Source organism: Danio rerio, chromosome 9 (genome assembly GCF_052040795.2).
Source record: "Danio rerio strain M-AB ecotype USA chromosome 9, GRCz13ab, whole genome shotgun sequence".
Lineage (NCBI taxonomy): Eukaryota > Metazoa > Chordata > Actinopteri > Cypriniformes > Danionidae > Danio > Danio rerio.
Window position 1 is genome coordinate 3,319,626 of NC_141029.1, and position 15,104 is coordinate 3,334,729.

Genomic DNA, 15,104 nt, shown 5'->3' on the forward strand with positions numbered 1-15,104 from the left:
ACTCTGTTGAAGTCTGTGTACAACTCACACCTGAGCAACGCATGTGTCTTCATTCTCCATATGAGAGGCGTCTTTAAGCTGCAGACACTAGGGATGTAACGGTATTGTAAATACCGTCATACCGCAATATTAATTTTTTTCGATATTACCGAAGTCGCATGACTCGGTAAAACTATAGGTCTTCTGAGAAAATTTGCTCAGGCGAATGAAGCGAACGGGAGGTAGCTTAAACTACATTTCCCATCAGCCCAGGCGTGGCCATAATCCTTTGCGGTCTGTTGTCGCTACAGATCCAGTAATGCGGAAATGGAGTGTGCTGCTAGTAGCGGAGATGAAAAAAAGATGGAAATGATCGAACCTAAAGCGGGTGTTGTCGCCGCGCGCGTACTGAATAGCAGTGTTGTCGCGCGCGTTCTGATCAGCTGTGTTGTCGTGCGCGTATTGTAAAGCGCCGAGGGGGGGCTGGACGGAGGTTGTGTCGCGTCGCGGGGGCACTTTTGATCGTTTTGGAAGGGCATTTTCTATCCAAGACTAAAAAGGGCATGTACACTGCACAGTTTGAGCCCTATGTGTGCACATGCCTGCAAGTTGGGGAATACGACTAATAGCAGTCATGGGGACTGCAGAAACACAGCACACTGTTCAGATTGATGCAGACATTGACTTGTACCGCAAAGAGATCTCTATCTCACTCATGGTTTGTCTTCTCAAGTGGAGGAAAGACAATGCACAACGTTACCCACTGCTGTCAACCTGCGCCAAGTCATATCTCTGTCCCAGAAACCTCAGTCCCAAATGAGAGGGTTTTTTTTCTGTTGCAGGGGACATTGTAAATGCCCAGAGATACCAGCTTTTACCAGATTATATTTATATGATAATTTTCCTTTAAACCCATCTCTATCTAAGTGAGTGAGTGATTAAATGTTGAATGTGATGAGTTTTCAACAATACTTAATTGAAACTTTATTTTTTTTTACATGGTTTAATAATGTTTTGTTATTAAAATTGAAGTTCCTGTTTCAAAGCTAACAGATAGATGGCTAATTTGTATGTCATTGACACTTTTGGCACTTTTTTGGAGTATTTTCATAAGTTTTGTTTTTCCTGTAAATGGTTCAATAAATACCGTACCGTGACATTCATACCGAGGTATTACCGTACCGTGAAATTCTGATACCGTTACATCCCTAGCAGACACCAAAAAAAAGCCTCTAATATAAAGTATTAAACACGTTTCAGTAGTTCAGTGCTTTCTCCTTGTGTCATTTCATTGCTATTACACAGCTTCTTTTTTGATTTTTTGGTTTTGCTGTATTTTTATGTTTGTATTGTTTGGATTTTCACCAAAATCCGGTTCATTCCAATGTCAACAGCTCCTTTAGAAATGTTATTCCCTTATTATTCCCTATTATTAGTCATTATTTCATTAATTTAAAAAGTGCTTACTGATCAAAAAAAGTCGTTTGCAATATCTTACCAAAACATAGCCAAACATAGCCTGCTGAACACAGGACAAAACTAAACAGCAATCAGCAAACACTCAATCTGGCCTCCAGCTGGACTCGGTGTATTTGTGCCAGCGAGTTGCTAAGGAAGCCTGCAGACGTGTGGATGTGAGCATTAATCGCACACATGCGTCCAGCAGATGTGTGTTTTGGGACGGTCATATCACATTATTAACCCTCTCCCCGAACAGACAAACCTCTCCTGGTCCTCTCTGTTCAGTCGCTCCTTAGATTTGGTACAGTATATTCTCTCTTACAGACTCTCCCATTTAACATAGTCCAACTCTAGCTGAACACCAATCCTAATGTGTCTAGTGCTGATGTATGTACAGTAGGATGACGTTAGATGCATGATGCTGCTTCTAAATCAGAGTTTTGGTATGTAATCAATGGTTTTCATCTCTTAATTATGTTCGAAGCCTCCAAATATAGGCAAATCAGTGTTGCTTGTAGATGTGTTCCACTGCTTATCTAGTATAGTGTGCTTGTTGTGTTGTAGAGTAGTTTGAGCTGGTTAAAGGAACACTCAACACTTTTCTTTTGGAAATATTTTACATTTCACCAGAAAGTGTTGAATGCTTGAGTTTGACTATTTTTGAATGCATTTAATTGATCTCCGGGCCTGACAGGAGCACTTTTAGCTTAGCTTAGCATAATACATTGAACTGGATTAGACCATTAGCATCTCATAAATTTCTAAACAATGAGAGTTTTGATCATTTTTAAATTTATAGGAAAATATGATATTATTATATACTGTTTTTTTAAGTTACATCGTGTACTAAGACTGACGGAAAATAAAAAGCTGCTATTGCTAGGTTAATATGGCTAGGACGTATACTATATATACACTAGCGACTATAGCAGCTCTTTATTTTCCATAGGTCTTAGTACACAATTTAACTACAAAATAGTCAAGTTATTAGTATCAAAACTAGTCATTTTCAAGCGAGATGCTAATGGTCTAATCTGATTCAATGATTTATGCTAAGCTAAGCTAATAGAGCTGAAAAATGGTAAAACTCAATTGTTTAACACTAGGGCTCTTGTAAAATGAGAATATTTCTCTAAAAAAGAAAGCGGAGTGCTTCTTTAACGTGTGACCGACCAATATGAAATATAATGGTCGATATAATCTGGTATTGTTTATTCATTTTGAATCAATCGGATATTAATATCGAGGCCGTGGGGCTAAAGATAGCATGGCGCTATCTGATTGGTCAAATTTAGATAAACATCCAATGCATAAAATAAATCATTTATAACACACATCTCCGATAATGCATGTATTATTATCGCGATCACGATACTTTTGGGATATATTGTGCAGCCCATATTAATGATGGTAGAAAATGAGGCTTGTAATTTTTGTCGGGAAGAGCTGAATCTCCTCCAGTCTGTGTGTCTGGATAACCAAATGCCGCTTTGTGATGGTCTTGCAGAGTTTGTCAGTTCTAGACGACTCGAACCCCAGCAGTCCTGCTTCCGAGTTTTCGGGGCTGGTGGTGGAGCCCAACCTGTCGGGCCGCTCTCACACGCTAACCTTCTCGTCCAGCGAGGTGAGTGCAGGTCAGACGGGACGCTATCTCCGCCGTTCACATGTCATGCATGAGTTTCCTGTGTCTGGAAGGTCAAGTATCGCCATGCGCCGTGTAGTTCCTGTGGTGTAGATGTTTATAGTGTGAAGCCCTGCATGTGTGTCACTCTGCCTGTTTGTTTTGCATGAATGAGAGGATCAAATGCATGACAATCACTGCATTCACCATGCATGGTGTGCACAAAGTGTTGATTGTTTTTCATTAATGACGTTATTATAGTAGATTTTGTTTTGTTGTTGGTTTTTAAGGGTCAAAACGTTTTTTTTTTCATATAGAAAGGATTTTTGTAAAAATTTGAAGGAACTACACTGTTATTTTGGGAATTAAGCTCATTTTACAGCTCCCCTAGAGGTGAACAGTTGAGTTTTACCATTTATGAATCCATTTAGACGATCTCCGGGTCTGGCGGGAGCACTATTAGCTTAGCTTAGCATAAATCATTGAATCAGATTAGACCATTAGCATCTCACACACAAAAAAAAGTGTTTAGATAATTTTCCTAAACTTTGACTCTTCTTTCCCAGTTCTATTGTGTGCAGCGCTGTTGGTTACATAGCTGGGGATTATTTTCAGGTGCTGTGTAATATCATTGCGCCTACTGCAGCCAATGGTACGGCAGCAAAGTTCCTTGATCATTACGCCAGAATGAGAGAATAGTTCCTAGTCATATCAGTCATATTTTCTGTCAGTCTTTGTACACGATGTAATGCTGCGTTCACACCAGATGTGGATGAAACGTTAAGCACGAGTCATTTACATGTTCAGTCAATGCAAAGACGTCCTGCGACGCAATTCGCGCAAATGAGGCGATGCGAATTATGTGATTTGCTTAAATGAATCAGCACGAGTTGATCACATTCTTTGATGCACGAATTGAACGCTCGAGGTCAACAGGCATTCGTGCCGCGTTAACCAATGAGAAGCTTACTCTTTTATGGGCGTGATTATGATGTAGTGCCTGTTGTTGGTGTTGACACAGCTCATCAAAACTGGCCTCAGCTCAGTCAGAAGCCAGAAGATGTACTTACAGAGCTGGGTGCACTTCTGAAATAAGGATCTAGTGGACTCAGGGCCGGCACGTCCATTGAGGCGACCTAGGTGGCCGCCTAGGGCGGCAGTATAGAGAGGGTGGCATCCGTGATACCTCCCTTACCACCCGCATCCTCAGTTATGTCCGCAACTCCTCCCTCACCACCCGCGTCCTCAGATATATTCGCGCATAGACGACAGAATAGAGAGGGCGGCGTCAGCGACACCTCCATCAGCACCCGCGCGTCCTCAGTTAAATCTGCGCTTAGTGCGGCAGAATAGAGAGTGCGGTGTCCGCGACACCTCCCTCCCTCCCTTAGCACCCGCGCGTCCTCAGTTATATCTGCGCTTAGGGGGGCAGAATAGAGAGCGCGGTGTCCGCGACACCTCCCTCCCTCCCTTAGCACCCGCGCGTCCTCAGTTATATCCACGCATAGGGCGGCAGAATATTGAGCGCGGTGTCCGTGACACCTCCCTCAGCACCCGCGCGTCCTCAGTTATATCTGCGCTTAGGGCGGCAGAAAAGAGAGCATGGTGTCTGCAACACCTCCCACCCACTCAGCACCCGCGCGTCCTCAGTTATATCCGCGCATAGGGCGGCAGAATAGAGAGCGCGGTGTCCGCGACACCTCCCTCCCTCAGTACCCGCGCATCCTCAGTTATATCCGCGCATAGGGCGGCAGAATAGAGAGCGCGGTGTCCGCGACACCTCCCTCCCTCAGTACCCGCGCATCCTCAGTTATATCCGCGCATAGGGCGGCAGAATATTGAGCGCGGTGTCCGCGGCACCTCCCTCAGCACCCGCGCATCCTCAGTTATATCCGCGCATAGGGCGGCAGAATATTGAGCGCGGTGTCCGTGACACCTCCCTCAGCACCAGCGCGTCCTCAGTTATATCTGCGCATAGGGCGGCAGAAAAGAGGTCCGCGACACCTCACTTCATTTTCATAACCGGTCACTTTCGTTTTCACATTGAGGTTGAGGGCGGCATGATCGTCCTCTGCCTACAGCGGCAGTTCAGCTTGCTCCGGCACTGAGTGGACTCAGGCATAGCGCCGAATGAATCTGCGCTGTTTTTCAGCCTTCCTACAGCACATAAAGCACAGCTACTATCTCATTAAAATCTATGTTAGCCATTTAGCAACAAAGCCAGAGTCAGCGGGTAGACAGATTCCCTGCCCATGACTTAAATCTGCATCTATTATGAAGTGAATTTGACGCGGGAATGAAGCGAGTAAACTTAAAATGTTCACTTGTCTACTTATGCTCGAATTTATTCATGCGTGCCGCGTCAGGTGTGAACACAGCATAGCAGCAGAAGAGTCTGCTAATGCTAAGAGATGCTAATCTGATTCAATGCTCAGCTAAAAAGTGTTCCCGCTAGACTCAGAGATCGGCTGAATGGATACAAAAACTCGAGTGGAGATGCAAAATGAGTCTATTTACAAAAATATTTAGAGCGTTCTTTTTCAGTAAATTATAGGGCGAACTTTAAATCATTTGTTTTCTTTGGATTGATTGTTTTCGAGTTCTGCCATGTCCCCTGATGTGCTCACTTATTCAGATGAATGTTTACTAATACAACAGTTTTCAATGGGATTCACCTGCGGTCTGTGTGTGTGTCTGCAATAGATGCTGGATGAGGAGTCGAGTTCTGGAGGGAAGGATTATCATTGGCAGAATCGTCCGGTTTCTGATTGGACATCCCAGCAGGTCTGTCATTGGCTGATGGGGATGAACATGGATCAGTACACACCTGAGTTCAGCACGCAGGCCATTGATGGACAGCAGCTTCTCAACCTGGACAGCGACAGACTCAAGGTGAGCAGAGATGGGTAGTGCTGGCGCCTCACAGCAAGAAGCTCACTGGTTCGAGCCTCGATTGGGTCAGTTGGCATTTCTGTGTGGAGTTTGCATGTTCTCCCTGTGTTGGCGTGAGTTTCCTCTGGGTTTCCCCCACATGCGAGACATGCGCTATGGATGAATTGGGTTGGCTGAATTGTCCATAGTGTATGTGTGTGAATGAATGTGTATGGATGTTTCCCAGTGCTGGGTTGCAGCTTGAAGGGCATCCGCTGCAGAAAACATATGCTGAATAAGTTGGCAGTTCATTCCGCTGTGGCAACCCCTGATTAATGAAAGACTAAGTTGTAAAGAAAATGAATGAATGAACTTGGTTACCCATTTCAAATGCAAAATTCCATTACGATCCCGGACGAGCCCCCATTTGTTATGCCCCATGGCTCACAAGGATGCAACAAAGAAGAGTTGGACACCCAAGAAAGCCTTAATCATATAACATAATTAATTAAAGTAACAGTTTTAAACAACTTAAAGCAAAAATATGTAAATGTAGCAGTCAGAAATCAGAGGTGTTTCAATTGAAGGTGCATACATGAATATGTAATGTAGTGTAGCAATGTTGGATGTAATAACTAAATATAGCAAATCGACACTGAAAAGTCCAGCACAAAGCAGCAGCCTCCTCAAAATGCCAGCTATAAGGGTCCAGAGAAGTAAATAACAGCCGTGTTCTATTACAATTAGGATTAAGGCGGAGCCAACCCTCAATCCTACCCAGACAGACTCCTCTGTCATAGGACGTCAAATCAGTGAAACAAAGTTCGTTGATTATTACACCAGAATGAGAGTATACACTCACCGGCCACTTTATTAGGTACACCTTACTTGTGCCGGGTTAGACCACCTTTTGCCTTCAGAAATGCTTTAATCCTTCGTGGCACAGATTCAACAAGGTACTGGAAATATTCCTCAGAGATTTTGCTCCTTATTATAGCATCACGCAGTTTCTGCAGATTTGTCGGCTGCACATCCATGATGCCAATCTCCCGTTCCACCACATCCCAAAGGTGCTCTATTGGATTGGGATCTGGTGACTATTGATGCCATTTGAGCACAGTGAACTCATTGTCATGTTTAAGAAACCAGTCTGAGATGATTCACGCTTTATGACATGGTGCGTTATCCTGCTGGAAGTAGCCATCAGAAGATGGAGACACTGTGCTCATAAAGGGATGGACATGGTCAGCAACAATACTCAGGTAGGCTGTGGTGTTGACATGATGTTCAACTGGTACTAATGGGCCCAGTGTGTTAAGAAGATATCCTCGACACCATTACACCACCAGCCTGAACCGCTGATACAAGGCAGGATGGATCCATGCTTTCATGTTGTCGATGCCAAATTCTGACCCGACCATCTGAATGTGACAGCAGAAATGGAGACTCATCAGAGCAGGCAACGTTTCTCCAATCTTCTATTGTCCAGTTTTGGTGAGCCTGTGTGAATTGTAGCCTCAGTTTCCTGTTCTTAGCTGACAGGAGCGGCACCCGGTGTGGTGTTCTGCTGCTGTAGCCCATCCGCCTCAGTTTAGACGTGTTGTGTGTTCACAGCTCTTCTGCATACCCTAGAGATGGTTGTGCGTGAAAATCCCAGTAGATCAGCAGTTTCTGAAATACCTGTCTGGCATCAACAACCATGCCACGTTCAAAGTCACTTAAATCCCCTTTCTGCCCCATTCTGATGCTCGCTTTGAACTGCAGCAGATCGTCTTGACCATGTCTACATGCCTCATAAGCGAGGAGTTGGACAGGTGTACCTAATAAAGTGGCCGGTGAGTGTAGCTCCTAGTCTTATCAGCCTAGAAAATAGCAACTTTTAAAATTGTTTGGTCTTAGTGCATGGTGTAGAGAAGAGTCAAGCATTAACATAGGAAAATTATCAAAACATTTTGGATTCAGTGGTCTAAAAGTGCTGAAATGGTAAAACCCGACTGTTAAACTCGGTATAATGAGCTCATTTCCACAAAAAAGAGGTACATTCCTTCATGATTAAACTGAAGGTTGACCAAACATGTACATATATGATGGTTTATGACTTTGCTGCTTTCTTTGAACACAGATGTTTGTTTGAGAATGTAAGAATATTTAAAAAAATAAATAAAAAAAAGCCTTGTTTTGTTTGTTTGATAATATCTTTAGCAAAAAAATTCATTTAGTTTCGATACAAAACAACTCTATATTCCTCATGCAACATTTAAAAGGGAAAGTTTACCCAAAAAGTCCCTCAACATCGCCCTCGCGTGGTTCTAAACCGGTGGGGATTTTTATTCTGATTATTCCAGATTTTTATATATAACACAAGATATTCTGTTCTGACCTGTTACTTTTAGATACTCAAAAGTACCAAGTTCGGTACTAATCAGACGTTAAAAACTAATTGTGCATCTTGTGTGCTATGAAACGCAGGCTCTGGGCGTGTGCAGTCAAACCGACCGAGCCACCATCAAGAAGAAACTGAAGGAGATGAAGAAAGCCCAGGAGAAGATGGAGAAACAGCGGGAGAAGCGGGAGAAAGAGGCCAGACGCAGCGGACGCCTTCCAGCCAGCACCGACTCAGTGTGCTGATCAAACATTTCCTCACATTAATGCTCGACACACACTCCAAACTGTTCCCACTTCCTTAAAACACAAACACACACACACCAGCAAATCTAAAGGAGATACTAGAAACAAACATGGTCAGTAACTCATTAATAACACTAACAAAGCTGCTTATGAGATCTACTTTACACCGAAATGAGCTGAATATTGATTATATATTGAAAGGAACACTCATTTTACAGTTAAATAGTGGAGATTTACCATCTTTAAATCCATTCAGCCAATTTCTGCATCTGTCAGGAGCACTTTTAGCTTAGCTTAGCATAGATCATTGAATCAGATTAGACCATTAGCATCTCACTCACTAACTATAGATGCATTAAATAGCAAATTTATTAAATGTTTTTTGGAATTATTTTGAGCGAGATGCTAATGGTCTAATCTGATTCAATGATCTATGCTAAGCTAAGCTAAAAGTGCTCCCGCCAGAAGCCGAAGATCAGATGAAAGGATTAAAAAATTGTCATATTTAAAGGAACACTCCACTTTGTTTGGAAATAGGCTTGTTTTACAGTTAAAAAGTGGAGATTTAACATTTTGAAATTTGTTCAGCCAGTTTTTGTGTCTGGCAGGAGCACTTTTAGCTTAGCTTAGCATAGATCATTGAATCGGATTAGACCATTAGCATCTTGCTTGCTAACTACAGAGGAGTCAAGCTTTAAATAGCAAAATTATCAAAACTTTTTCGAAATTGTTGGGCGAGATGCTAATGGTCTAATCTAATTCAATGATCTATGCTAAGCTAAGCTAAAAGTGCTCCAGTTAGACCCAAAGATCAGCTGAATGGATTCAAAAATGGTCATATTTACAGGAACACGCCACTTTTATTTTTTTAAATAGGTTCATTTTACAGTTAAATAGTGGATGATTTAGCATTTTTTAATCTGTTTAGCCAATTTCTGCATCTGACAGGAGCACTTTTAGCTTAGCTTAGCATAGATCATTGAATTAGATTAGACCATTAGCCTCTCGCTCACTAACTACAAAGGAATAAAGCTTTAAATAGCAAAATTATCAAAATGTTTTTGAAATTTTTGAGCGAGATGCTAATGGTCTAATCTGATTTAATGATCTGTGCTAAGCTAAACTAAGCTAAAAATGCTCCTGTTAACCCTGGAGATCGACTGAATGAATTAAAAAATGGTCATATTGAAAGGAACAATCTACTAGAGGAGTCAGAGGAGTCAAGCTTTAAATAACAAAATTATCAAAACGTTTTTTCAAAATTTTGAGATGCTAATGGTCTAATCCGATTCAATGATTTATGCTAAGCTAAGCTAAAAGTGCTCCCGTTAGACCCAAATATCAACTGAATGGATTCAAAAATGGTAAAACTCAACAGTTTAACTCTAGTGGAGATATAAAATGAGCCCTTTTCCCAAAAAAGGAGTGGAGTATTCCTTTAAGTAGAGCGTTTACACACAAAATGATATATTTCAATCAGTATTTTGTCAGTTGTTTGTTTACAAAAGAAATGCAGACAACCTTAAAACTGAAAATGCTTCAAGATATGCCTTAAACATCAATATAAATTAATATATTTGCATTTTTCAGTGTAATAAGCACAGATAATTCATATAATCATTTATTAGTGCTTCCAAAATCGTCATTTCAAGAATGATTAAAATGTAAATCGTGACAGAATGCTGATTGAGAATCTATATATTTTGCAGTGTTTTCTGTAAGATTGTCATGAAAGATGATGAATATGGCTGTCTGTATCGCAGACCACAATTTTATTTGTTTTAATTGTGTTTTATGACCACTGTAGGGGCTCGAATTGCTAAGGGATATATAAATATTTAGATGCCTATAACGTTAGCTGCTAATGTGGCACGAATAGTGCTTTTAAAAGGATTTCCTATTATATTTTTAAAAGTACTCGTGGTGCGAAACGGGTCGTTTTGCTGGAGCTTTGTACAGTCTGAGTGATATTGAGCACTATATATTTTTACCGGAAAAAAGAGGGAAGGTGGTTTATAAATGTACAAATGAATTATTTTATACACAACTATTAGCATAGCTTTAAGGGGGAAAGACGTATGTTAACTTTTGTACTCGTTTTCTACTAAGTAGAATAGCTTGTTGGTTAAAACCATTTTGCTAATTCTGTAAACCCGAGAGTGAAACTCCGTGTTTGATTTTGATCAGTACGTTCTGTGTCTTGTTTTTGTTTTTTTATTGGAGCGTTACGGCTTTCGTGCGCTGGATATGCCACAGAAATACACAACTGTTACAAGTCGAGGCGTAGTTTTATTGTTACTACATTGAGTTTGACTAGCCGAGGGTGTAATGAATACTGGATTCTCATCAGACTGTCGGAATGCCACCTGTGATCACGTCATCATCTTTCTGTGTCCTGTGGGTTTATTTTTCTACACTGTAATATAGATGATTTTGAACAGAAAGAGTGTAAGACAAAAAAAAAATCAAGCTTTCTATCTGGTACAAAGTGCATAAGCTGCATAAATAAATGCTTCCACCTCTTGTAGATGTTTTTGTTTTGTGTTTTTTCAGGATCTGACTGTTTTCAATCAGTTATGTTTAGGAAACCTGTCCGATAACAGCTGTTACTTATTAAATATAGCAGGACATCCAGATCTGAAGAGTGTTGACACTTAAAGGGATAGTTCACACTAAAAAAAAGATTCAATTATCATTGAATGCAAAAGAAGATACTTTGAAGAATGTTGTACCCATAGACTTCCATAGTCATTTTTTTCCTGCTTTTGAAGTTGATACGTGTGAGCATTCTTCAAAATATCTTCTTTTGCATTCAACTGAAGGAAGAAACTCATAGAAACCACATGATGGAGAGTAAACAATGAGGTTGTTTTCATTTTTTTGGGTGAACTATCCCTTTAAGCTAGGAAAAAACACCCAAACCAAACTGTTTTGTTGTTGAAATTGTAATTATGGCAAGCCATTTTAGCATTTGAACCCTCAAATTTTGTGTTCATTATATGGCTGTTTTCAATTAGTTACTTTTAGGAAACCTGTCTAAGAAACAGTTCTGTTATTAAATACAGCAGGAAATCCAGATCCCCTGAAAAGTGTGTTGACACCAAAAGGGATAGTTCACCAAAAAATGGAAAATTCTGTCATCATTGAACACAAAAGAAGATATTTAGAAGAATGTTGAAATATATAACAACAAATGTTGACTTTCATAGGCATTTCTTTCCAGCTATTGAGGTCAATGAGTGCCAGCATTCTTCACAATATCTTCTTTAGTGTTTAACAGAAGAATCATATCTAAACTATTTTGTTGTTGTTGTTGAAATTGTAAGATGAACTGTTATTGTGATAAATCTTGGGAAACCGGAGTCAATTATGGCAAGCCTGTTTATTATTTGATCTCTGAAATATTCAATTATTTACCACATTTAATCTATAAAACATACTAGCCTCTAATTGTCATGCTAGGGGTAGTTATTTTCTAGACACTAGCATATTTTCCCACTACTAGTACTTCTTCACTGGCTACTAGTTTTTTGTGTGTAATTGTGTTCAGGATCTGACTGTTTACAATTAGTTATGTTTAGGAAACCTGTCCGATAACAGCTGTTACTTATTAAATATAGCGGGAAATCCAGATCTGAAGAGTGTTGACACTTAAAGGGATAGTTCACACTAAAAAAAAGATTCAATTATCATTGAATGCAAAAGAAGATACTTTGAAGAATGTTGTACCCATTGACTTCCAGTCTTTTATTCCTGCTTGAAGTTGATACAAGTGAGCATTCTTCAAAATATCTTCATTTGTGCTCAATAGAAGAAAGAAACTCATAAAAACCAGATGATGGAGAGTAAATGATGAGGGAATTGTCATTTCTAGAGTAAACTATCCCTTTAAGCTAGGAAAAAACACCCAAACCAAACTGTTTTGTTGTTGAAAAAGGTTTAGAAAGCCTGTCAGATAACAGCTCTGTTACTTTCTAGATGTAGCAGGAAATTCAGATCCCAAGACCTGAAATGTATGTTGACGCTTAAAGGGATAGTTTACCCAAAACAATCACAAAGGAAGATATTGTGAAGAATGTTGTACCCATTGTCTTTCATAGCCATTTCGTTTGGTGCTATTGAAGTCGATGAGTGCCAGCATTCTTCACAATATCTTCTTTTGCATTCAACGGAAGAACTTCATAAAAACCACATGATGGAGAGTAAATGATGAGGTCATTTTCATTTTTATGAACTATCCCTTCAAGCTAGGAAAAAAACACACCCAAACCAAACTATTTTGTTGTTGTTGAAATTGTAAGATGACCTGTAATTTTGATGCATCTTGGGAAACTGAAGTCAATTATGGCAAGCCTGTTTATTATTTGATCCCTGAAATATTCAATTATTTATCACATTTAATCTATGAAACATACTAGCGTCTAATTGTCATGCTAGGGGTAGTTATTTTCTAGACACTAGCATATTTTCCCACTAGTACTTCTTCATTGGCTACTAGTTTTGTGTGTGTGTGTGTGTGTGTTCAGTATGTGACTGTTTTCAATTAGTTACCTGTCCGATCGCAGCAATTAATGAGTAGTTTCTGTTTAAATTAGATTCTGTCTAAGGATTAAGAAGTAGCAGCTAATAAACACAATCTAGTGCAATGAACTAGTGTGTAATAATTATATTTTGTGAAATAATAAATCACTAGTATCTAAAAACTAGCGCCTAATGAAGGCCTAAAAGTGTAATATTAGTCTAATGAATAGTTAAATGTTCAAATAATAATAAATGTTTAAATGGTTTGCCATATTAACCTGACTTTACGCAAGTTTTCAAAACGTTATTAAATTAGGTACTTGCAAACATCTCTTATGAGAAGTAGTCATGGGTTGAAAAGCAAAATGCAGTGTTCTGCTACAGTCATCCTGTATAGTTATGAGGCTGCAGTTACAGCCTGCATCCAGCAGAGGACACTGACGTTAAACTCACACACTTGGGGCTTTATTGAGTTTCATGACAGACAAAACTCACACACATTTGTTCACTTGTTTAAAGGTCAGTTGACCCAAAAACATGTGATTCTATCATGTACTCACCTTCATCTTGATCCTAATGTGTGACATTTCTCAAAATAAATGTAAAGCAGTCAACATCTGAAGTGGATCAAAACCTTTCATAAAAGCAAAATGTGTATTGAAATATATTAATATTTGTACAATATACACCATAGTTATTTACACATTTCTTATTTATATTAGTTATGTGTCTTGAAATGTATTCATATTTTTGTTACAGTATTAATATATTAAAATACATTCATGTTTTCACAAAATGTATACTGAAATATATTATTTGTACAATTTACACTAACAATATGTATACATTTATTTAATGTGTGTTGAAATATATTAGTATTTTTACAAAATATGCATTGAAATGTACAAATAGGGATGGTGTATGTTGTAAAAATACCAATATTTATTATATTAGTTTTGTTGAATATATTAATATTTTTTACAATATGAATGTATTGTATTTTAATATTTTCACAAAATGTGTATTGAAATATATTATTTGTACAATATACACTATATTTATACATTTATTTATTATTCATGCGTGTTGAAATATATTAATGTTTTACTAAATATGCATTGAAATGTAGAAATGATGGTGCATGTTGTAAAAATATCAATATATTTCAACACAGGTGTGTATTAAAATATTTTAATATTTGTACAATACACATTACTATTACTTATACATTTTTGTTTATTTTATTATATATTTTTTTGTGTTAAAATATATTGATATTCTCACAAAATATGTATTGAAATTATTCATATTTTACAATATTGGTATGTTGAAGTATATTAATTTGTTACAATATTAATATATTTAAATATTAATATATTATAATATTCAATATATTTAAATATATTCATATTTTTACAAAATGTGTATCAAAATATATAAATATTTGTACAATGTACACTATCATTATTTATACATTTCTTTTTTATATTATTTATGTGTGTTGAAATATATTATAATACACATTTTCTATAAATATGAATAAGTTTTAACATGAATAAATTATATATTAAATAATAAATGCATAAATATAATTCACAATGTACAAATATTATTATACTTAAATAAGATTTTTTTAAACATTAATATATTAATTTTGCACAATATATATGAATTTCATATTTATTATATTAGGTATGCATGTTGAAATATATTCCTATTTGTACAATATATGCCATCATTTTTTTATAAATTTTGTATTACATTAATCATAAATTAAACAATTACAATATTTTGATCCACTTAAAAGGTTGACTACTGTATTGGTGATTTTTGAGTTCCCTCAACTTAAACTTACTAAACAGTTCCTAATATTCTACGAATTATGTTCCATAAATAAAATGTTCGGAGGTAAACATGAAGTTAAAAACACATGACAGAACTGTGATTTCTGTGTGGAAGTGTGTGAAATATGTTCATTAGCTGAATGTTTTCTAGTGGTGTGAGGAATTGAACACCCAAAATG

General features: G+C 38.0%; 1 protein-coding gene across 8 annotated transcripts in view; it reads left to right on the forward strand.

Annotated features, from left to right (window-relative positions):
• Positions 1-11,087, forward strand: part of ppp1r9ala (protein phosphatase 1 regulatory subunit 9A-like A) — a 72,561-nt gene extending 61,474 nt beyond the window's left edge. For 2 of the 8 annotated variants that reach the window (XM_087267383.1, XM_087267384.1), the window contains exons 17-20: positions 1,697-1,741; positions 2,948-3,064; positions 5,765-5,953; positions 8,402-11,087. In XM_087267383.1, the coding sequence (XP_087123509.1) occupies positions 1,697-1,741; positions 2,948-3,064; positions 5,765-5,953; positions 8,402-8,560 (510 nt within the window). In that variant the 3' untranslated portion in view covers positions 8,561-11,087. Of the gene's footprint in view, positions 1-1,696; positions 1,742-2,947; positions 3,065-5,764; positions 6,783-7,772 lie in introns of all 8 variants that reach the window. The other 6 variants (XM_087267385.1, XM_087267386.1, XM_087267387.1 and 3 more) reach the window with 4 other exon arrangements.
• Positions 11,088-15,104: the final 4,017 nt, after the last annotated feature.